At 31.8% G+C, this 25,268-nt stretch overlaps 1 protein-coding gene and 1 pseudogene across 1 annotated transcript; both read right to left on the reverse strand.

Moving 5' to 3' along the window:
• Positions 1 to 4,483: 4,483 nt before the first annotated feature.
• On the reverse strand, positions 4,484 to 6,681 carry LOC114390275 (annotated as a pseudogene).
• A 6,261-nt stretch (positions 6,682 to 12,942) lies between these two features.
• On the reverse strand, positions 12,943 to 15,822 carry LOC114389197 (F-box/kelch-repeat protein At3g27150-like). The gene is made up of 2 exons (XM_028349819.1): positions 15,239 to 15,822; positions 12,943 to 14,790 (listed from the first exon to the last, which is right to left on the reverse strand). The coding sequence occupies exon 2, from the start codon at positions 14,685 to 14,687 to the stop codon at positions 13,473 to 13,475; it is 1,215 nt and encodes a 404-aa protein (XP_028205620.1). The 5' UTR covers positions 14,688 to 14,790; positions 15,239 to 15,822; the 3' UTR covers positions 12,943 to 13,472.
• Positions 15,823 to 25,268: the final 9,446 nt, after the last annotated feature.

The following is a 25,268-nucleotide window of genomic DNA, read 5'->3' on the forward strand; positions in this document are numbered from 1 at the left end:
TTGTTACCGTACTGTGAGCTTAAAGCATTGTTTTTTAATTTTTCTTGAGCACATTACTTGATGTATAATACAGTACATAGGTGGAGAATCTGATTGATATTATTGTTGGCCATTAACTCTTGAATGAATTGTTTATGTGCTTTGTCCCCATAAAATGGTGAGATGGGCCTCTACAATGGTAGGTTTCCAAATTGCTTGGATGCAAAGTTCAGCTGAGAAAAACAGATTTAGTGTATGTTTGAGTTCCACTTAAAGTTGCGGTGACACACATTCCCATAAACATCTAACATAGTTTCGAGAGATGTAGGATATCGCAAAAGATAGTCTTTGAATCTGTTGGCAAACGTAGTTTCGAGAGAAGCAAATGTTTAATCAAACACGCACTTAGTGTCTGTTTCCTAGCCAGTTAGGAAAGCTACACTAGTTGCTTTAGAATTTCTTCATTGGAACGCTAGGAGTTTCAAACAGTTTCTTAAACATAGAAGGGTGTATTTGGTTTAACGTTAGGTTAAATTAAATGAGCATACATTCCAATGTACGTTTTGTGAAAAGTAAGGATTCAAAACTTTTGATTCAACCATGGTTTGGAGCCTCCCAAACGTTAAAATTAATTGAGTTCTTAAGTCAAGCAACGAAACCGTTTTAAAATTAATTAAGCTGAATATATTCTTTAATGTCTGGGTTATGCATGCGACTTAGTGCGTACCTGAAGAGTTAGGGGCTGCATACCCTCCATTATCAATTTGTAGATTCTATACCTTATTTTAAAACCTATTTGGGGACCAAAAGAAGCATCATTCACTAAGTTTTTCGAGTCAGATCCTGAATAACCCATGGTGAAGAAAATTATCATGTAAAAGCAAAGCAAATCATGAAAATAAAAAAATTGACTTGGCAAAAATGTTGATACCTTCCGCTAAGTAACAAAATGAGATCTATTTCCTCCTCTGATACCTTGAATACTCAATTAATACTCCATTTCTCTAGAAGGTTACCTACAATCCTAGCTCTTGTCTGTCTATGTCCAATACAAAAAAGTTAGCCACATGGTAATGGAAAGAGTATGTGGAAGAAGACGGGAATCATAATAGGTACCTGAGGAAAATATAGCTAGGGGTTCTTCTAGCTAGTGTCCAAGCTTCTTCATCAAGCTTTCAAGGAATCTTTAAAAACAAATCAATCTTTAGTTAGGGACTATTTGTAGCCCCTGTACAACATTTTTGCCAGCTTGTATAACATAGTATGCAGAAAAATTATTGTTGAACACCTTTTGGGTGTAGACACTTGAGAGATTGAAAAAGAGGAGAAAAAAGTGATTAATATGATTTGATGTAATGTAACAAAAAGAGATATATTAAAAAATAAGAAGTTGAGATATTTGCACTATTTGGATCTCCAAAAATAGAAAACTAGTATGAAAACACAAGTTTATGTTATAGAGACATACTATTCTTCGTTGCAAAAGCTCCCGTAAACCTACATCTCAAGTTCAATATTAAACCAAAAATGATTGGGAAAACAATTTAAATTTTCAATTTTAAATCTCTAAGATGTTATTTATTTAAATTTGAAATATTATCTTTATTTTACTATTTTATTTCTTCTTTTAAGATTAGAATATAATTCATAAATAGAAGTTCTTGAGATGAGAAAAACTACCTAATCTAAAGAGGGAGTCACCACCCTAAATAAGTGAAAGGTGATATAATTAATGGGAAGTTTATCAGGTTTGTCTAACAAACTTGTAATGTAATTTGAGATAACAAATGAATAAATATTGAAATTTTTTGTAAAAAATAAACAAAATGTCGAAGTACATTAAATTTAATTATATTCTTTTGTAATTTTTGTTTTTTTTTATGTTATTTGTATTCTCTTGTTATTATGTGTAAAGAGATATTTGTTTCTCACCATAAACTTAACAAACATAGTGACCTAAAACTAAGAAGTCATGCTCATTTTAAGAAATGTTTGTTACATGTCCCATTGTAATTCATAATATATAGACTCTCTTAGAATTTGTTTCTGGGGTCTAACTCAATCCAAAAAATAACTTGACAAATATTTTTTCCTAACTTATACTCACTATTTTTTTAGGTGAAGGATTGATCATCTCGAATATAAAATTTATAGAACTATACATATAAGTGATTCAATAACTGTCCCATCAGAGATAACTTAATAAATCCAAAAATTAATCATTCGAATAAGCTATAAAACTATTTTAAAATTTGGATTTTAAATATAAAAATTCATCCCAAAAGTTAATTTATAAGATAAGAATATTGTCATATTACTAGCTAACCAATATGGGGTCGCCAAACGACTCAAATAACAACCCCAAACATTTTTCCTTATGTGTAGGACTGTAAAAAGGTCCCTAGGAAGCACGATTAACTAGCAAGGTACAAAAATCCTAAAAGGACTTCAGCAATTAGGATGCACAACGACCACTTTATAGTACATATTTTGCGCTATTGTCCATTAATTTGCTGGAACGAAATCGTCCTTGTACTCAAATGAGTCATTGCATTTCAACTTGTAAAGATGTATTTGATTTATCGTTTGACCATTTAAATTGAGGTTGAATCTTCATAGAAAGTTATGCTTCCATATTTGGCAAATCATTTTTTACAAATTCACAGTGAAGTTGAATGTGATTTTCATTCAAACTGAGAATAAATCCAAAACTACTTTTATTTTTCTATAAAATGTAAAAAGTTCCAAACATAAATCACATTATATCAAACATACTTTTAACTAAATTTAAGTTTACAAAGTAGAGTTCAATGAAATTCCACTTTTCAACTGTACACATGGCCATGCCAGAAAGGTCTGAACCACAATTTCGTGTCATAACATTAAGATTATTGGGTCTCCATAACCGCAATGTGACTACAATTGAAATTCAAAACCTTGTAGCTTCATATGAAACACAAGAAAGGAATAGACCAAAATTGAAATGTGACAAATAAAATAGAAACAAATAGAAAATTGAAACCATTGTTAACAATTAACTATAAGCCGAGTTGGCTCCCTACACTGACAAGAATGTTTACCTTTACTTTAATTTCGCACAAAACCAGATTGTTTTTGCAATTGGCATCATCAGGGAACAGAACTTTACACTTAACAGTGGACCAAAACTAGCAGTAGCAGACCTCTCCAAAAGGGTAGTAAAATGGAATTGTCGTAATTTTCGAACAAAACATCAATCAATGTTTAATTCAAATTTCAATTCAAAATTGAATTTCAAATTATTAATTTTTATATTTTTTTCTTGAAGTAGTAATCAGAGGCCTTATGATCATTTCAGTGACACATTTCTTGGCCTTATGACCAGTTCCCAAATCAAGTTTCTCAAGAAGTTCTAGGAAGTGAATGCATATATCATAAGCATAATAAGACTCGGAATCATGAAACTTAGAGTAGGAAAGGTGAACAAGACAGATAGAAAATGACACCGATGTGAATGGGGGATGTGGAATTGAATGGAAGCTGCTCGGAGGAGAATGAGATGCATGAAGAGATGAATGTGTCTTGTCTTTGCCTCATGGACATTATTACTAATTAGTCTCTCTCAGTAGCTTTTTACTTTCGTGTAGTATAAAAAAATTATAAACCCACGTGCTATTGGATATTTGGGCCCAAAATTAGGGAGGATAACATGACACCTGAACTTTTAGGGTATAGTCAATGTGGATTTAAAGTTTTATATTTGTCTGTGAATAAATGTAACTTAATCCACTGAAACAACAGTAAATGCTACATGTAATAGCATATAAAAAAATTACACCATGAACCAATTACAAATAATCATATATTATAAGTTTAACTATAACAACAACCACCATATAAGTCATACCTATTATGGTTTTCTATTAATTGACAGTATAAAAATTTACATTAATAGGACATAAAAAATAAGTTCTTTGAAACAATCTTTATACAATAAAGCATTGACCGGAAAATTATACTATGATTCTATGAAGCTCATGACAACACTGATTTTATTCTACAAAAACGTTTTTCCCTGAATCCAAATTTTAAGATGAAAAATGTCTAGATTTTGTCGTCACAAGACCATTTCATTTGACTACAGTTTGAGTACAAGTGTTAAGTGAAGTCCCATATTGAATAGAAGTGAAAATATTGAGCATCATATAAGTAAGAAGAAAATCCATAAACCTGAGCCTTAAGGTTTTGGGTTAGAGTGTGATGTTAGTTTTCTTATATGGACTCGTGGTCAACAAACTAAAAAGAGCATTTTTTAAAATTAAAACTAAAAATCAAGTTGTGCACATCTAAGACTTAAATTTGAGGGACCTAAAATATATTTAAACCTAATAGTTTTAATATAAACACTGACAAGAGAGGCGGTGGAATTGCATTAGAGTAAAGAGTTAGTTCATTTTTACTCAAATCAAATTCAGCATAAAAATAGACGGGAACAAACAGCCATGGCATGCAAATTTTCTTTTTTACCTTTATCTTATCTGCCATAAGACAACTTAAGTCTGAAATTACTGTACACCAATCCTAACTATCAAGGTTACGGCACATCATGTGCTCCCGGGACCATCATGTTGAACGTGCATCAATAGTTGCCTGTTAGTGTGTTATTTTCTATTAATTGTTTGACCATATTTTTAGGATTAATTGTTTTATTTTCTGTTACTTAGTTATTTAGGAAGTCAGTTATTATTGTTTTTGTCTGTTACAACAAATCTGTATTTAAACATATGATCATCATTCAATAAAAAGTATCTATTCATCTCCCTTGATATTGTGAGTTAGCTTATTTTACAACACTTCCTGCAGCTGGTTTGCGATTCAAATAGCACACAATAGCATCCTCAACCCTGTTCAAGTTGTCAAACAAGGATATAAGTATAACATTTAGCAGTCAAGGTAACTAACTGGCTATGCTCATCTAAGAGAAAGAGAAAGGACATGAGCCTTTTTCATGTCCAATTTCACCAGGCAAATGAGCATAATGAAAAAGTACATCATGCTATTTTCAGTCATTTGAATTGAAATAAGAACATCATATACAAGATGAAGGGAAGCGCATGCATCAAACTCTAACACAATTCCAGTTATATTATACATCAAACTGGAGCTTAAGGCAATCTATGGGTGGGAACTATCAATCAAGAAATTTTAGACCTGGATTTTAAATCATGTTGGTTAAGTTCATGATCATCCATAACAAACTAGTGGCATGTTTTTTCAACTAATAAAAGCAGTGTGCATAGGAGACAAGCTAGAAATAAAACAACAGAGGACAATGGTATGCAATAGATAGCCCCTAAGCTTACCATGGTTGCTTAAAAAATCTGATTTGCGGTCCTTTTCAGCATTTTGACCAGATTCTCCAAGTAAAACTTTCAGATCCTTGTTTTGAGATTCGACCAATGCCTTAATAAATTCCAGAGAAGATTGACTAAAACCAACCAAGAACGCTCGCCTCCTGTGGTGCTCATGTATTTTTCTAATGATTCCGCATATGGACTCATCGCACACATCAATCTCTTTGGTCCTTTCAATATTGGGCACCAAAGCATTCAATTCCCTCTGAATAGGAAAAGGAATATCCACCATCACATCATAACAAGCAGACCCAACCGGACTATTCCCCGAGAGCTTGATCATATGCTCCAAAAGTATAACCTGAGAAGGAAACAAATGCTGCGAAATCTTCTGCAAAACCATCGTGAACTTCACCTTATCCTCCCCAAACACCCTCTGCAGGGCCTGATCACATTGAAAGAATGAAGGATCATTCAGGTTTTGCGACTTCCTCGCCTTCACATAATACCAGATGGCGGAAACAATCCTTGACCGCGTATCAACCTGAACCCCAAGCACCTCTCCGGCACATAATTCATCTCCACCCGAATCTGCGCCGGGAACTCTCTATCCCCCTTCCTCTTCACCTCAAAACCTTCATGAGCCACCGAGGACTGCGAATTCTCCCACGTGATGACATTATTATCCGTATAATCGTTTAAAAAACACAGAATTTCGGACACAAAGGGGGCATCCTCTGGGCAGCAACAGCCCCTCCCATTGTGGGAGCGGAAGAATCCGCATTGTTCTGGTTAGAGAACGTGTTGAACACCAAGATTCTCAGGGTTTTCTGAATGCAGGGTGGGTTTTTCAATGCTTCCTGTATGTCAACCTTCTTTCTAGCAAGTGCAGCGTCCACACGCGCTTCTACGTCGAGAAGCTGCGTGTAAATCTCCGATTCTGAAGAATTGCTAAGGCTTTCTCACGAAGCTGTCTCTCATTTGGTTTATGCTTCTTCCTTCGAGCGGTTGCGGCGGCGGCGGTGGCGGTGGGAGCGGGTTCCGTTTGGAGGTGTGAATTGGGGGTTTTGGAGGGAAACGTTTGGCGTTCGGGTTGAGTGTGAGCCCGTGGGCCTGGGAAAGAGGGTACTGGCCCGGAGGAAGAGGGTCCATGGGGGTTGCTGTTGTTGTTGTTGTTGTTCATAGACATTGGGGCATATCTGAAAAATTCTAACACTAAAGCACTAAAAATTTGATTTTGTGAGTGAAGAGGGATTTACCTTTAGAGAGAAGAGAGTATCGGAGAAACGGTGCAAAAACTGAGCTTCAAGTTTTTCAGTTCGGTTCTAACTTCTGACTTCTAATAAATAGCGTGTTTGGAAAGCCGTTTGAAACTCACCTTCAACGCCAAGCCTATTGGTTCTTGTTCACGTTTGGATACTTGGGAAATTAATTTTTACATTCTTTTGTTACCAACCTCCTGCTAAATACTACAGAAATAAAAAATTTGTAATATGTTAAAAGTTAAGATGGTAAAATTCATAAAAAAAAATAGTAATAAAATTTGTGAAAAATATGAAAGTTGAATGATAAAATTTCAAAAATAAAACTAAAATGATAAAATAATAAAAAAAATTAATTAAGCTAAATTGTAGTGGTTGCTTTTCTAACATGCTACAAGGCCTGCTTCAAACGGTGTGGTTTGACACAAGAAGAACAAAGAGCTTAAAATCTATTTAAGTGTGTTTTGAAAATTGATTTCCAATGAAATTAATTTTACAAATTTGATTATAAAGTAGTCGGGTATTTGTTTGGATAACCGATATAAGAAAACTGATATTGTTTATATAGCAAGACTTTTAACTATTTTTTATTTTGAATTTTTTATAGATTTAATTAATTTTTTAAATTAATAAATAAATAATAAGCATATGCATGAGGGTATTGATGTGAGAGTAAATTAATCAAAATATAAGTAGAATTGATTTTGGTAGAAATAAAGACTACTTATATTTGTTTCAACTCTATCATTTTTTTTTATCATAATTGATTCTATCATGATTTCAAAAGTAACACATGTAAAATTTATTCAAAATTAAGGTTAATTCATCCACCTTATTATGGTCTATCATAATTTTAAAGGCTATCCAAGGCACATCCAATTTATTAATGTAGGCTAAAGTAAACATTTAGTTTTTTATATTTTGTATTCTGTTTAGTTTGTACACTTATTTTAAAAAAAAAGTTTAATTTAGTGTTTTATAATTTTAAATTGAGTTGACATTTTAATACAATAACAGTTTTCGATTTTGAAATACAAAGAAGGGTAATTAAATACAAATTTCACAGAACTTATGAAGTTTGGATTCAACTGCCCTTTGTTTCGTGTATGAATCTTTAATAAGCTCTTACAAGCTTTTTTTTTTTTGGATATGCTATGTTTTCTTGCCATTAAAACATGGCAAAGGCATTATTAGTCTTTCCATGCTGCAATGGTTGCTCACCTTGCTCCATAAAGCTCGTGAGCTGCAAGTAGCCTCTCTTCTTTCTCTTTTGTAAAGAATTTTTTTAAGTCGAGGATCAAGATGATTGTGTAACCTTAATCTTAATTTGTAGCTTTTACCTGGACAAAAGTAATGAAATCTCAATATTCAAAATGCATTTAAAAAAAAAAAATACAAGGCACTACAATATGATATATATTGATGGTATATATTAATCTTCTATACTAAAACAATGGTCTCTTAGGACTATTAACTAAATTAAAAGAAGGTAATAAAGTTAGGGATTAGAGTGATGATTTACTCATGCAAAATTGAATCTTTGTTTATAATACCCAAAGCTAAATTAACTGAGTACTCTTACTTTTAATGATCACTATGAAAATATTAAAATTTTAAATTAATGTAATTACAAGTTTCAATTAGATTCAGGTTAATATGGCACCATTTATTCCATGTCAATAAATTATTATCATATTTACATATTGAATTGAGATTAGCACAAAGGAATTATATATATATATATATATATATATATATATATATATATATATATATTTTGTGTGTGAGAGATAAATTACAATTCAAATGTTCACTAAAAAAAAAAAGCGTTGCAATTTAGTATTCAATCATATTTCAAGTACAAATGTCTCCCATGAAAAATATTTTTATATCTTTCTCTTGTAAAGAGTACACTACAAAAAAATTAATCCCTCCATTATTTTTATAAGATTCAAATTATAAGAAAAAATATTTTATTTATTTTTTAAAAATTAATATATTTCCATATAATATTTAACTCATGTCAGTTTATAATTTAAATATTAAAATTATTTCAATTTTTTTTATGCACATGTTTATGTGAATATTGATTTATATAAGGATAAATTATCATTTTGATTCTTGAATGTGTAAATTGGTGTCAATCAAGTCATTAGAAGAACAAAAATTCTACTTTTGTGAACAATGGCACCAAAGAAGAATGAAATTGTTGGTATTCCTGTCATCAATAACGTTGAAGACACAAAGAAGACCTTTCTAAAAGATTTGTTCATCCCTGGGAAGTGGGTGGACTTTCATAGTCTAAGGGAAGAAGGGTTTGATGTAAAGGATCTCTTTGATCATGTGGGCTGGACTTCTATCTTGGAAAACTTCAGTTCATGACACTATGGCCCCTATGCTCTCTTTAGGGAACTGCCAGACAAAACGGGATGAGCATTAGAGGCACCGTCAAGAGGTGGTGATTTCTTCTGCCATCATTATCTTTGCCTGAGGGTGTGCTCTGGAGGGTCTGACTGTTGACAAGGACTGGAAAAGGGAGATAACCCAAGAGATGGTGGACAAGTTGTTGTATGGAAAAAACACATCCAAAAGGTGATGATAAGAAATTGTTGGCTAACTTCTTGAGAACAACAAATCTGACATACAAGTGCATATTCATTTAAAGTTTTTTGTTCAACATGATGATGGTAGGGTGGGGGTCCAAAGACTATGTTAGTGACAAAGATAGATTCTGCATGTACAAGATAACGGTAGGTGAAAAGGTGAATCTTCTTGAGATCATCTTCTCCTATTGGTTGCAGGCATTTAAGGATAGGTTCAATCCCAAGGTGAAGAAGAATCATATTCCTTTTCGAATTTTTTATACTAAGATAGTAAGGAATGCTAGTGTTGATGTCTCACTTTTGGAGCCATCGTCTAGAGCAACCCAACTTAAAGGTGTGACCTTTGTAAAAATGGGGATAGCTGAATCGTTTCCTAACTACGTCAAGAAACATATCTCCAAAAAGGTCAAGAAGGAGTCCAAGGAGGAACCACAATCTGTGGTAGGTTCTCAAGATCAATCCACTAATCTTGAATCTAGAGCGTCTTCTCAGTAAACGTAGGGGGAGTAAGTGCAACCCAATCCTGGTTAATCTAGACCCAAGCTAGCCACCAAAAGAAAAGACCCACCTCCACCTTTTGAACCTAAACCCCCCACCTCATCTAAGAAACAGAAGAAACAACTACCTTCTAACCCTAAAAAGAGAAGACCTTCAGACTCTAGATCAGATTTTGAATTATTTTCTAAACCAAAAACCAAAAAGCCAACCATAAGGATTAAGCCTTATCAACCTCAACCTCAATCTGTTATATCCTCACCTCCTAAGCCTCAAGAATCTTCTATTATGATTCTTGAATCTCCCCAAACCAAACCAGCCTCACCATCGTCTGAGGTTGAGATGTTAGAAACTTGAACACCACAACCTTCTCCATCTCTGGCCATTCCTTTTTAACCTACACCTAAATCATCTTCTCCCCCCATGAGCAAAAAGGCAGCCATGCTTCAGTCTGATATTGAAGCCTCATTCAATGAGAATAAATATGATGTGATTAAGACTGATCACGGTGCTCTTAGAGTTCATCCTTTTTCTTGTAACTATAGCTAATTAAGAATTTGTTGATGCTTTGTTGTCTAGATCAATCTCTGTGGAAGAGATTCAGAGACTAAATAGTATATATGGAGCAACTGAGTCTGTACCTTTCGATGCTATGAAGTTCAAACTTGAGATAAAGAAGAGAACAAAGTATTGCTGCTCCTCGGCTTCTGTCTGATATCTTTCATAAACTGCATCGACATCTAACTAAACCAGACAGACGCATTCTAGATAGGTTGTTGCCCTCAAGACCCAAACCTCAGACTCAACCAGATATAACCATTGAACCTGACACCAAAGTCAGATTATTTCATGGTTCTAGAGTTATGGAGTGCCAAACATGCAATAAGGCATGGAAGGAGAAAATGGGTATTGGTTCTCATATTCTAGATCCACAGATGCAGAAGCTAGAACTTCAGATGCTGAATTTGGTCATAGTATCATGATGCTAGTTGCTTTATATGTTATATCACTTGTTGCATCTAATAAGACTATGTCTGTGCTTAACTATATATGCCTTAAACTTTTATATTTGTATTTGTTTGACATCATAAAAAAATGGGAGATTGTTAAGTCAAAAAGACATTTATGTCTTTAAATGAATCAAGATTTCTAATAATTTTGATTAGATGCAAATAAATACAAATGTTAAAAGTTGTGTTTGATGTTTTATCAGATTATGCTATGCGAGTTTGCGTGTGATTGTTCATACAATAGCAAGCTTAAGTCATTATCAGATAAAACATTTAAAAGTGACATTTAAGATCTTCATTTAATACTTGTTTGAGATCCATTTCGCAGAAACATTCTCTTAGGATATGCCAAAATCCCACAAAGAATAAATGATTTCCAAGATCTCAAAGTTATGATCTCCATCAAAAGATGAACTCTGTTATCCAAACTTGCTCTGACGGGTGAGAAGTGGCTTTCTGCTAAAGTACACAACACGAAAGCCAATAAAAGTGGACTTTATGAATGAAGAAGAGATGTGCATTTAATGGAAGCATTAAATTCCCCTTATGTGCAAATATTCTTTTCATTCATTTTGTAAAAAACTTTACGCATATTTCTTGTAAAGATCAAAAGCTCTCAAAATACTTTGAACATATCGAGAGAAAAGACTAAGTGTTTATTGTATATTCGTCTGTAAGATGATTATAGATTTAGTCAATGAGATAACTCAACCAACAAATCTCTTTTGATTTTTTTAGAGCCAATAGTGACTTAATAGGACAATGAATATTGGGTGTTCATCAAGCTTGATTTGTAGAGCCAGAAGTGACAGTGAACAATACTTGTCACTTGTGAGAAGTTAGTGGAACTTGGTGTTTTGCTAAAAACGGGACATAGCCTTAATGGTAGAGATTAACATAATTTCTTGAGTCTATTTACATGCTTTCCTTTTACTTTATTTGACCAAGGGGTGTGAATTTGTTTTTAAAGTTTGAAATATATTAAGTGTTCTATGAAAATATTTTTCTATCGTCCGATAGGTTTTGGAAAATCTGTTATTTGTTCTTCACAGAGTTTTTTATCAAACAAAAACTTTATTTTCAAAAGGCTTTAAAAAAATTTAAAATCACAATTTAAACCTCCCTTCTTATGATATATGTCTTTAATGATGCATCAATTACACATTTCACCGCAATGATTCTTCAAGCCTTGCAAGGACATTTTCATTAAATCTTCCTTATTTTTGGACCTCTTCTTGTTGTGGCAAGGATGACACTTGCCATGGGAAAATTCCACTTATTGCAACAGGTCTTCAAATAAAGATTTGTTGTAGCAACATGAAGTTTTTTTTGTTGCGATTCTTCACATTTCTTCACTTAATCTTGGTCTCTTTTTATTGTGGTGAATTACTCACTTGTTGTAGCAAGTTTAGGTCTTCAACTCATCTTTTAGCTTTTCATCAATTAAGCCCTTGTAAATCACACAAAAAGCATTAGAAATTCTTTTTTTCTAACAGTGCTTTATATAATTTATTTACAAAAACAACAATTTATTACCAAAAATCCTAAAGAAACTAAGATAATTGCTCACAAAAACAAGGTGTGAGAAGTAATTATCAAACACAACGAGGATTATTTCTTGTATAGATTTTTCTCGCAAATGTCTTTATTATTTTCTTTGATTTGTTTATGTTTTGGAATGCTCATGGCTAGCTAAACTTATGCTAGGGTTGTGATGTAGGATTTATATGTGAACCATACCCTTCTATTGAAATCAAATTCCCCTCGAATTGATTAGTTGTTATGATCAAAAGCCGTTAATTGATTAACCTATGCAATGATAAGATTCATTGGATTTGTATGAACCAACTCATCCTAGGATCTCCAATTCAATTAGCAATTGTTAATTAACCTCTAGGCGCTTAATCTTCCTTCATATTCAAGACCCAATGAACAATAAGGGAATGAATTAGAAAGAAGAGAATTTTCAAAACATGAATTAATTATGTTTATCATTTAATAGAGGAAAGATCCGTGATTGATTAGATAATTGGGATTTAATTGAAATAGAAGATCAGGGAGAATGCAAAAATAAGTCATGAATTTCTACAGCTTGTTCTCTATATCATCTTTTTATAATTAATTGCAACTCAAACCAACTTTGCTCAAATCCTAAATTGTTTAGTTTTCTATAAATTAATTATTTGAGAACATGATTAATCTCTAGAATACGATATTTGAACTTTTGGTCCACAATATTACCCATAGAGTACACTTGTTCTTGTGTAATCATATGTTTATCGCATTCATATAAAAAAAACACTTAAGTAGGAAATATTACATGTTTGTGCTCAGAGTTTTGACATAGCGAACTCAGATTCCATTGATATATTAACAAGGCAACCAGTGACAAAGAACTGGAAAGTATTTTGAAGTATGGCAACTCAAGCAATGAAACAAATGATCCAAATTTGATATTCGGTATCAAGATTTCAAATCTTGACATAATCAGCACCAGAACAAGGGGAAAAAATAGCATTTCAGCTCTGAACCTCCTTATCTAGTTTTCTTCACCAACAATAATAGGATCATACTTGCCATTTTTCAGTCCTCCTATGTTAAAGATGAAAGCTAGAAGATACATCAACAAGCTTCCTAACAATAAGTTGTTTCAGAAAGTGACACCAACATGTAACATAATAGAAACAAAGATCAATCACCAAATGACAGAAGGTTGTGCCGATAAAAACTCCATATATTAACCTCCAATTTTTATTCTGAGATTGATTTCAAGCTCTTGTTGCTCAAAATTCAGGTCCCCATCACAGCACAATTGCGGATAAAGTGATTGAGCTGAATGCTGCCACATCCAATTTGCCTCCACCTCAATTTCTCATCATCAGGATCAGGGCAGCAAGTGTACATAGACAAGGCATGCACTGTGTGTGACACAGAAGGTGCACCAATAACAAGTAACTCATCACCAAGAGACTTAAAAGCCACACCCCAACCTCTTTGTGCATCAGCTCTCACAGGAACCACTCCCAAAGTCTTCCATGAGTTGGTTCCTTTCACATACACTTTCAACTCATTTGAAGAAGCATCAAGTGAGTACAACTCATTATTCACAACAGCAAGAAGAGGTGGAGACTGTGAATCAAATAGAGGAATATCCTTCCATATGTCAGGAATCAAGTTCCAACTATTTGTCTTGCCATCAAAGAATTCCCCACAAGTGAGGTCTTTCCCATGCTCATCTTGCCCTCCAAGGACATAGAACTTGTTGTCCATGAAACAACCTGAGCAAAACTTCCTCTTCTTGTTCATCCTTGGAAGGGGCTCCCAACACTGGCTTTCGGAATTGTACTTCTCAGCAGAATCCAAGACTTGTGTGTAAGTTATTGCATCAAACCCCCCAGCAACGAAAGCAATAGCACCACATGTGGCTGATGCAAAAAGACACCTTGGATTGATCATAGATGGCCCTTTGAGCCATTCATTTTTAATTGAATCGAACCTCCAAATAACAGCCCCATCAATCTCCTTGCCAGAGACTAATAGGTGGGAACCTGCACAAAATGACTCCTTATCTCCATACTCAAAATTGTAATCTGATTGAATAGGAGGGAGCTTCTTGCTTGAGTTGAAAGGCCACTCCATTCCCCACCAATTGCTCTCTCCACTTGCCAGCATGAACACTGAAGGTTCTTTGAATCTTAACTCTCTCCTTATTTTGTAGATCTCGCCACTCCTCGCAAGGGCCAAGAACCGCTTGTTGAGAAAGCACAGTTTCCAGTGCTGTGATCTTGGAAACCTTGCCAAGATTGAAGTCTCTAGCTCATCACTAAGACTTAGAACATTACTATAATCTGCATCCTGAGGTAAAGGTTCATCTCCATTAGTAGAGGAACCATTGCCATCAGAGGGTGATAACTCCCTAACTCTCATCTTCTTTTGGGAACTATGGTAACTGAAACAAATACCACTAACAAAGGATGGAACAGGTAATGCTTTTCTATTAGTCATAATAGGTCATTTCTACCCCAAGGCTACTTAAATATGTCCTCTCTGTTTAAATGATGATAAGGGATACTCTTTACCCTCTTTTTGTGAACGAAATTGCCTGAACCTGCAGAGAGAAAAATCCAGGCAAAAGTGTCAGCAACATTTCTAGTTGACATATGAGACTTTACGAGTAAGAAATATAGATGCATATATGCACAAGTTGAACAAACAGACATAGAAATCCAGAAAACAAGAGTGAAAAAAAAAACTCATCTTCATATTTTAATTAGTACTATTCCAATTTCCACAAGAAAATGGAAATCAAATTTTCAATATAACAGAATGAGAGTTTTCTTTGCTGGATAAAATAACAATAAGAATTCAAAGAAATGACTTTGACACAATTGCGTGAGATGTGTAAGACACTAATTAACCAAGGCATTTCCATTTGTTGATTAACAAAAATTCAAGAAATAGAAGATTAATGTGAATTTCAGCCACAAGAACTAATGCTTATAAATGAATATAATCAGAACAAAATAATTTTTCTTAACGGATAAAGAAATTCCTACCTTGATAAAAGACGCCCCCCCCAACACAAATACCAAAAAGCTTCACATCATGAGAAGTAGGTAGATATATCAGTCTTCATAGAGAATAATCAACACACAAACATGCCAAGAAAGAGACAAGGACCACAGATTGATTTAGAAGGGAAAGTGAAGAAAAGTGAGGATTTTGAGACATGGGTATGTGCCTGTTTATTCAGATATTAAGAATAGAAATGTCCCATGAGGCAACAACGCCTACATATATATAACATAACATACAAAGACCAAAGAAGGAAAGAGAGAGAAGAGAAGGAAAAAAAAAAACTCTTGCAAAGGAAGGAAGCCAAGTCAAAGGAAGCAATAAATGGAATGCGAGCGTTACAATATTGCAATCAAAACAAAGAGAAAAGAGACGTTGGGAGTGAGTTCAAGCTAATAACAACACAACACCATAACCCATGTGAGGTTTGAGTTGAAGAGAGTGAAGGAGAAGACAAAAGTGACTTAGAGTTAGAGTGTTGAAGGAGAACACTAAGTTGAAGAAGAAATGAGAGAGATCCAACATGGAGACACCCACCATTTGCTGGAAACATATGCTTAATTTAGTATATGCTTTTTTATACATATTATGGATTATTAAAATACAGAAACCCAAAAACCATAATTTAACTATTTTAATTAGCATTCTCATCAACTGTATTTTTTAATTCCCCATTTTTTGGAAAAAATGAGAAAGAGAGAGAAGTAAGTAACTGTTGTGCTATGCACAGTGGCTCATGTTGCTACAGCAGTCCAATGTGAAAGAATAAAGAATGCAAGAAAATTTAAAAAATATATATTAGAAAGGAGAAAGGGACATGGGCGGCTCAGTCTCTCTCTCCTCTTGTACTTAAATTTTTTCTTTAATTTGTTCCTCATTGTTTGAGAAACGGTTGGCGTGGAAGGGTGGGAAAAGAAAAAGGAAAAATTAAAGTTAAATTAATAGATAATTACATTCGTTCTTATCTTATAAATCTATATTAATTTTTTCATTTTTTTTTGTTAAGTCACGTGTGAATTTTATTTATTACGTATTTTATTTATATTTTGAGTCAAATGTGATTTTATTCTTCTAAAATCTTTTAGGTTTAAATATAATTTTTATTTATTTTATTTGTAATTTTAGTTTCTTATTTTAAGATTAATTAGAGACATCTAAGATGTTAGAAAATATTTTTAATAAAATAACTAGTTGTATGTTTTTTTTATATATTCGTTTAAATTATTTGTACTTAAAAAAAATAATTTTTACTTTTTTTAAGAAGCATATCCTATTTGTTTCTAAAAAATATGCTTCTAAAAATCACTTTTTTAAAAACACCTTCTTAAAAGTACTTTTTAAATTTTAGACAAACGAGTCCTTAGTCTCCTAGTTTTCAAAAATTAATAATTTTAAATAATATTTGATTTTACATTTTTTTATTTTTTTATTCTGATCTAATTGAATCCTATAGTTCTAACATATCCATTTAAGTTACTATTAAGAAAAGATTTAATTAATTAAAGTTTAATAAACAAAAGAAATATATACAGGCAAAATAAAAAATTTAACCAAAATTGTAAGTTTTTGAAAATTAGGGGACTAAATATCTTCTTAATTGGGAGACCAAATAGGAAAAATAAACTTATATTTTAGCCTCTTCAAATCTTGTTAGTGAACTTATTTTTATTTTGTCTGGGAAACTACTTTAGGATAACAGATTTTATAAATTTCAAATTTATTTACAGTTTTTTATTAACTATTATTTTATTAAATATTAAAATAAATTAAATAATTATTACAATGGCAAAACTGTAAGTGAAAGTTTGACATAATTTAATGTATTTTTCTATTACTTTTATAAGTTAAAATCTATATAGATAATTTTATATTATAGAAATAATAGTATTCAGTTTTAATTCTCTAAAAACATTATCTTATTTTCATTATTCTAATTTAAAAATATTATATTTTTAGTCATCAAAATATATTTTTTTATTATTTATAACTGCTGTTAAATTCTAATTATAATTATTTTGAGAATAAAAAATGGAGCATTTTGAAATCAGAGAAATGAAAATAGGAGAATTCTTTTTTAGGAATTAATACCAACTTTAAAACAAAAAAGTTAGACTGATAAAAAAAATATTTTATCCTTAGATATTTTATTTCTCCAAAACAATATGTTTAAATTCATTTAATGTTAATTTAAATTTAAACTAAGTTTTAAAGTTTGATAATATTTCAAATTAATGTTATTTTTGTATTTTTATTTTTTATATATTATATTATATCAATAAATATAAAAATAATGTGTGTTATTTGAAATAATTTATTTTCAACATATTTTCCTTAAATTCAAAAAAGTTTCCTATTTTATTTTTTTCTTCATAATAAAAGAAAATTATTCATTATCATCTATGAAAGCATCTACTGTTATATTTTTATGTCCCAATATACATAATTTTATTATTATAAAGTTTATAAATATCTCTGTAATACATCATGGGTAACTTGCTCATTTCTATCAACAATTGCGTTTGCTTAGCATTTTTCATTTTCACTTTTCCATTTAAAAAATATCATTTTTAAAAACATTAGAAAATAAGTTTTAAAATGGACAAAATTAACATAAAACTAATTAAAAAAGCACTTCTAGTTTAAAAAATATAAAAGTTAAGTCGAATACTACCAACTTAGGGAAACCAATACCTCTGTCCTCATTGATAAGATATATCAACCTTTAAAAAAGGGTGGCATTCCTATTTATACGTATTTATATTCCCTTTCATTGTTTAAAGTAACCGTTGCATTAAAAAATAAAAAAAAAATCTTAGTTTACCTTTTTAATGGGAAAAATGGTGGTTTTTGTTATATTCACTACCTTTTTTTTTGTTAAGTACACTCACATTTTTTAAAAAATTTATTATCATATATATTATATACCCTTTTTACTCATAATGTTGATACGCAACCATTAATCTGAAATTTAATTTTCAGAACAATGTTTTGTTTTAAACATTTTGAAAAGTACTTTTTAAAATATTTTTTATAAACATTTTAGAATACTAAAAAATAAAATTATATTTTGAAAAGTACTTTTTTGAAATATTATTTTGTGTTTTGAAAAGTAATTTTTGGAATTTTATAAAAACATCTAAAAAAACTCAAGCAGGATCATTAAAAATCTTATAAAAAGGAAATTTTTAAGAATAGTGAAGCAATTAAAGTGGAGAAAACATATAATTGATAAGGCTTGGATGATTTTTAAAAGGCATTTTGCTACAACAACTTAGATAAATTTAAGATCTATTTATATGTTACTGCATGTATAAAATAAGAGACATTGAAGGTGATGTGTGCATGGACAAATTCTTTTAAAAAAAAGTAGTTGGAGAAATTTTTTTTATTAAAATGATGTAATTTTTTTAATTAATTAACTAAAATGGTTAGGTTTTAAATTATAGAGAATGGGTAAGTCGTATTTTAAAATATCATTTCACATAAAAAAAATCAAGTTTTAAAACACAACTTAGCTTTGTAGCTTTTTTTAAAATAACTTGTGGCAGCTATAAGTTACCACAAATTGTTTTGCTAAGGAAAAAATAGTAAAACTTCCCATTTTGTGGCAGCTAAGAAGTGTGATGGCTTTTAGCTGCCACAAATTATTTTAAAAAATAAAAAAAGACTAAAAAGCACGATCGTGTTTTAAAATATAACTTTTTTATATAAATTCATGTTTTAAAACATAACTTATCCATTCTCCATAATTTTTTCAAAATCTACCAATTTCGGTAATTAAATAAAAAAAATTACATCATTTTGGTTTAAAAAAAGTCGTAGATGGGAGCATAAAGATAAACTACATTGGAATTTGGAGGATAAAAAATCCTAACATTAGAGTAAGAAAAAGAGTAGAAAAGGGTGTGGTTAGAGAAAGTGTAGGGACAAATAGCAAAAACATAAAACTTAAACATGGAACACTCCTTCCTCCTTTTCTCATTTCCTTCATTCTCCTTCTCCCTCAAGAAAAACATCTCCATGAAAATGAGGAAAGCTTGAAATTCTACTCAAAGAAGAGTTATTTTCTATTTCATATGGAGTTTTTATAGTATTCTCAAGAGTGGTAAGCTCTTCCCCTTCCTCTTTTGTTCTTCTTGTCCACTTTCTTTTCTATTCATGAAGCTACCAAATGGATTTGAAAGAAAATTTTGGTTGTTGGTCCAAAACTTGATTGGAGCTTACTTTGATGTTGGTTTAGGTTCCTCTTAGTAGATTCTATAGCACAAGTCGAGGAAGAATTCTCAAGAACCTTAGTTTCTTCTTTGGCTTTTTGCATCAAATGGTTACAATAATTTTTAGTTCTAGAAGTTCTATCCTATACTATATTGTGTTTAGATTTAAATTATTGATTGATTGGATTGTTATTCGTTTTCCTTTTTGAAACTTAAGTTGGGAAATTTAGGAATTTTCAAGATTAGGCTAGATTGAGGGGTTTATTGACTAGATTAATCGGTTAGAAAGGAAATATGAGTGTTTAGGGATGGTATGGCATGCTTGGGTTTCATTTGGAAGATTATGGATGGTCATAGGAAGCAAATTCACAATAATTTACAAAGTCTTGCAGTGCCAGCCTAAGCCTAAATTGGAGGTTTAAGCTTGAAGCATACATAGCGTGTTTTAGCTTAAGGAGGGGGGCTTGAGGCTAAGCCTAAATTTGAGGCTTAAACCTAGAACATACAACACATGGTATTAGCTTAGGGGGAGGGCTTAAGGCTTAAGCATGAAAACATCCAAAATGTAGTTTTAGATTAGGGAGAGGGCTTGAGGCTAAGCCTAAATTTGAGGCTTAAGCCTGAAACCTCTATCATGTGGTTTTAGCTACAAAGGAGCTCAAGGCTAAGCCTAAATTTGAGGTATAGCTTAAGACTTTCAGAATGAGGTTTAAAGGTATGTGTTAGAATCATTGATTATGGTATTGATTTGAAACAAAGTTTTATATTAATGTGGTGTGCTTTAATAAGTTTTGATGATGATGGTGGAAAATCCATGGCAAGGATTTCCATTTCATTTAATAGGAAACTAGATGGGTCTCTAAAATTGGTGATCATGAGTAAGGTGAACTCATATACTGAAGATGTTGATAAATTAAGTATATCAATTTTGTTGTAGTGATGTGTGAGGTGAAAATTATATGTGTATTCATACGTAATGCCTAGTTGACATTGCATATGGGTAGACATGTAAGTTGAGGATACTTGGTGGGCTCTCAACCTAGTGTTGGGAGTTTTCATGGTGACTAATGATAATTAGCCTATAAAATGGATGAGTGAGCAAATTCCTATAGATGTAAAGTCTTGTAAACCTTACATAGGTAAGTCAATACCCACACTTGTCTATATTCAATAAAACTACACTTCCTTTACAAGGTCATCTCAATAGACTCCTTGAATGATAAAAAAGTGGGACCATGGTAGGGGATATGGCCTATAGGTACCACCCAAAAGTTGTAAAAATCTCCATGGAATCGAGTTAACATGACATTACATAATGCATTTCCATATAAGATTAAAGTATGAGTTGAGATTGTCTTATTGTATAATGTTTTTTTATTTGTGATTGATTGATTTATACAAATTTATCTTTTAAGCTAATAACATCATATCTTTACCTTTTATAATTTGTTTCTTTTCATATATAAGCTTACCCTTGCGCTTGTGTTTGTGTTTTATAATTGTGATGATTGTGTGGTTGACACAAGAGCATATCATGGTGATGTTGAAATTTCTTAGACCACTTGTGACTAAAACAAATGTAGATGTTGAAGATGGGATGAGATCCCAATTTTTGTTTTATTTTATGGATGTGTGTGTGTGTGTGTAGTATGGGGACCAACTTGGCCTTAGAGAATATGTATAAATACTTAAGTTCATTGTGTTTATCCTCTAATTGAGGATCTTTTTGGTAATGTATGCACCTACATATTCGTGTTTTGTAAAGCCATAAGGCTTAACACTTTTATGATATGGCAATGTGAATTTTGTGAAGGATTGTATATATCTATGAGTTAAATGTGAAAAATTCTGAAGTATTTTTATAGGTCTTTAATAGTATTATTGATGTATTAGTATAATAAACATCTAAGGAAGGTGGGTTATTGCAATTAGAAAGGTTTATTTTTTTAGAAATAATAAAAAAATATTAATCTCACATATTTTATCTCGTGTATTGCATAAATACATGCACTAATAACTTATGTATGAGTTGAGAACTAAAAGCATCATGCATAAGTTGCAAGCATCCATCTATGTATTGTCTTTATTGATCAAATGGACTTGAACAACAATATTCTATGCCTTTAGAGATTGATCCATTTGAGTGCAAAAAGCAACATCTTGTGCTTGAATAGATTGATCAACGAGAGCTTGAATATCAGCAACAGATAGTCTAGGGATTTGAGGTTGGTTTGCAACAGTTAAAGAGTTAGCCTAAAGTTATCGTTCACGGTGTCTATCATCCATAGTTGGGGTTGGTTGAGTTGAAACCACCAACTGATTATTGCAAGTAACTTGAGGCTCATCAGTCAAAGCATCCAAAGCAACTTCAAAATGAACAACTTTGGCTTTTTCAAAGAAAGCAACCCCTTCTATCACCATGGGTTCTTTTTTAGTAGTGACCTCATCCAACACCAAGGATTCTTCTTGAGGCTTAGGTTTTCGTTGGATGATCACTTCCTATTGTTTCATAGTGTCTTCCTATTGTTGGATGATCACTAATGTTTAATGTACCAACATCTCTTTCAGTTTGTTTTGCTTCCTCTAACTCCTTGAAGTGACTTTCAACATTGGCCAACACCATCTCCATTACTCTATTTGCAACAGGGTACATTGCAAAGTTGTAGATTATATACATAATTTTGCTAAAGAGTAGGACTAGGAAGGTTTCAACACCATGGATTGGGTGGAAGTTCTTCCTTGTTGCACATGCAATCACATTATCAAAGTTGTAGTGCCCACATCCTTTAGACCTTTTGCATCCAATGCCATTAGAAGAAATTTTAACTTCTTCCTCTTCAGACAACTTGGAGCTTCTAGTCTCATGACTTAGTTTCCATAATTGTTGTTGGAAGAACCTTTTTACATCATGTTCATCAAATTTTAGAGTCAACTTTTCTTTCTTCCATCTATCAGCAATCATAAATGGAAAACTTTTGAGGTTTTACTTTGGGTGGCAACTCTGGTTTAGATGGCTCCTCCATTTTATATTTACTTTCATCTAAAATAGAAAATTTATTGTAGATCCTATTTGTATAGAACTTGATTGCAGTGTTTTCATGAACTTTTTTCTTAGGTTGTTTTTCTATCATAAAATACAACTTTTTTTTCGCTTTCATGTTTAGAACACATTTTTGAGGTGTAGTAGGTTGACTTTTCTCCTAATCCTTTGAAAACTTGTTGATCCTTATAAGATATCAGACTTATTCCTTAATGTTCATCCAACACAACATAAGATAGATGGAATGGACATAGTATTTTGTGCACTTACTTCTCCATTTAATTTATCAAACATTGGCTTCACTTGTGGAGATTACTGCTTTATTTACGTCTTGTAAAATACATACTTAGTTTGCTATTGTCAAAACTTTGAGGGGTTATGATTCATCCATTGATCTAATAGAGATAGGTCTTCAAAATTTGTTGTGGGTTTAGTTGGGTGAGTAGTAAAAGAAGTTATAAAGAACTATTAGGTTAAGGTGGATGTGAGAGGATTTAGGAGAGCAATCAGATTTGAAAAAAATTGGGATGTATGGAAATTGGATGGAGCACAAAACATGCCAAGGAAAAAAAGGGTTTGATTTCAATAGTGTGATGAATAGTAGGGATTTGGGTAGGGAATTGTTATGAATTTCAAAGACATAATGTTGTTGTTGCTTGCCAACTTGAAAAAAGAGTGACAAATTTGGATAGTTTTGAAGAGAGAAAATTGGGTGCTTGACCTCCATTTGGGTTGCTAAAAAGTTGGGGAATGATAGTGTTGTGTTGTGCCTTCTAAAATAATATCATCAAAGATGTAGACCACTTTAGAGAGCTCATTCTTTATCACTTGTTGTTTTAAGGGCATGTTCACAACTTATATATAGGTTGTGATGGAGAATAAAGTTGAGGTTGATCATAGGCTTGCTGGTATCGTGGAACCAACGATTATTTATATGGATAGTAATGTTGATTTTGCCATTGGTATAGATCTTTGTAATATTGTTGTTGATACGACATGCCATTTGTAGTGTTTAGATTACGGGTTAAGGTAGGCATAATAATGGTATTGAAAGTGAGGAAGCGATAATGGTAGATCTGTTTGGAGGTGTATGGTGTGGTTGGGAATGCAGTTGGAAAAATAAGAGTGGTTATGTTAGTTGTTGATTATGTGGTGGTGGAATGTGTTGGAGTTATGAAGGAAAATTTGTGATTTGAGAGGATAAAGGTGAGGGATAATAAGAATAAGTGTTCAGTGGAGCAGGGGAAGGAGTCGATCGTAGCCACTACAATGGAGAAGGGTTTTTAGGAGGATAGTATAAATGTTGGTGGAGTTCCATAAGTACAATTATAACAAGAGTGGTTGTGGTGACGACAATGATTATTGTGATTGTGCTGACCACCAATAATCATCCTTGGAAGACATTGGAATGGTTGTAGGAAGGAAGTAATATGATGAAAGTATTATTTGCTAAGATACAAAAAACTATACTATTTTTACTCCTAACAATACTAATAAAGTTATAAAAAAAGCTACATAGAGTGTAAAGTACTTGTAAATATATCGATATTTTCCAATGATGCTCGATACATTGCAAGCATACATTAAATAATAAACCTAATGAATGAGAACCCAACATATGTCATCATCCTAGCTTAGCAAAATTAAAATAAATAACATTAAAATGATAAATATTATAATATTTAAATATATTAACTTCATCCAATATAATATTTGGATCACTTAATTTAGGGCCTAAAGCTCTTCCTATCATCCAATGTGTGTCGAGTGAGAACTGTATGGAAAATCTCATTATAGACCCATTCTTCTAAGTCCTTGTGGCTAATATCATAACAATATTAATTTAATTAATAATTAACCAATTTTTCTCTCAATCATCTTAAATCACTTATATTTATTTGTAGACTTTATTTTCTTAATTGTTTATCACTTTCAATTTACCCTTTTTAATTTTAATTTTAAATTAAGTTTTAATATTTTTAAAATATTATCAATGATTAAAGACTTAAATATGAATTTAATACTTGAAATTTGGGGTCTATCTTTTTTAGTCACTCAAATAAAAATTTGCATTCTTTAGTCATTCAAATTCATAAAATGCTCTTTTTAGTCATTCTTGATTGATTTTTGACAATTTGTGACAGTTTTAAACCACATTAGGAACTAAAAGAACCATTTCATGAATTTAAGAGACTAAAAATTGTAAATATTTTAATTTGAATGACTAAAAAAATATACCAATAAATTTAAGAGACTAAAAGTATATTTAAGTCATAACTATTTATCATAAACTCAAAATGCAATTTCTATGTTTCCACAACATTTATTTATTATAAAGTTCAATAACATAAAAAAGAAACATTTATTCTATGGATTGCATATGCAAAAAACATTGTGGATTGTCATATTATCATTTTTGTTGACCTTTCTTCATGGGTATTGGTATAGTCCCTCATGACCTCTTGTTCATCGTTTTTTCTATTTTTTAATAATACTTTGGGCTAGAGTAAAGGATTGATAGGATGTGGGGTGTCATCATAGTTGGGATGTCATTGTTCTATTTTAATGCTTTTTAGGCCATAATTTTCATTGAAAAAATATACACGTGGGTGTGCACATACCCATGCACAATTTTTATTCAATATATATGATGACATCATTTTTAAAATTTAAATTTTCAATTATGGTTGAACTATTTTACTAGATAAAAGTTACTTTTTGAATAAAATAACAAAAAAATAGTTGTATAGGTGAATT

Source organism: Glycine soja, chromosome 16 (genome assembly GCF_004193775.1).
Source record: "Glycine soja cultivar W05 chromosome 16, ASM419377v2, whole genome shotgun sequence".
Classification (NCBI taxonomy): Eukaryota; Viridiplantae; Streptophyta; class Magnoliopsida; order Fabales; family Fabaceae; genus Glycine; species Glycine soja.

Coding starts and splice junctions, on each gene's coding strand:
- LOC114389197 (XM_028349819.1), bottom strand. CDS start 14,687: ATGACTAATAGAAAAGCATTACCTGTTCCATCCTTTGTTAGTGGTATT.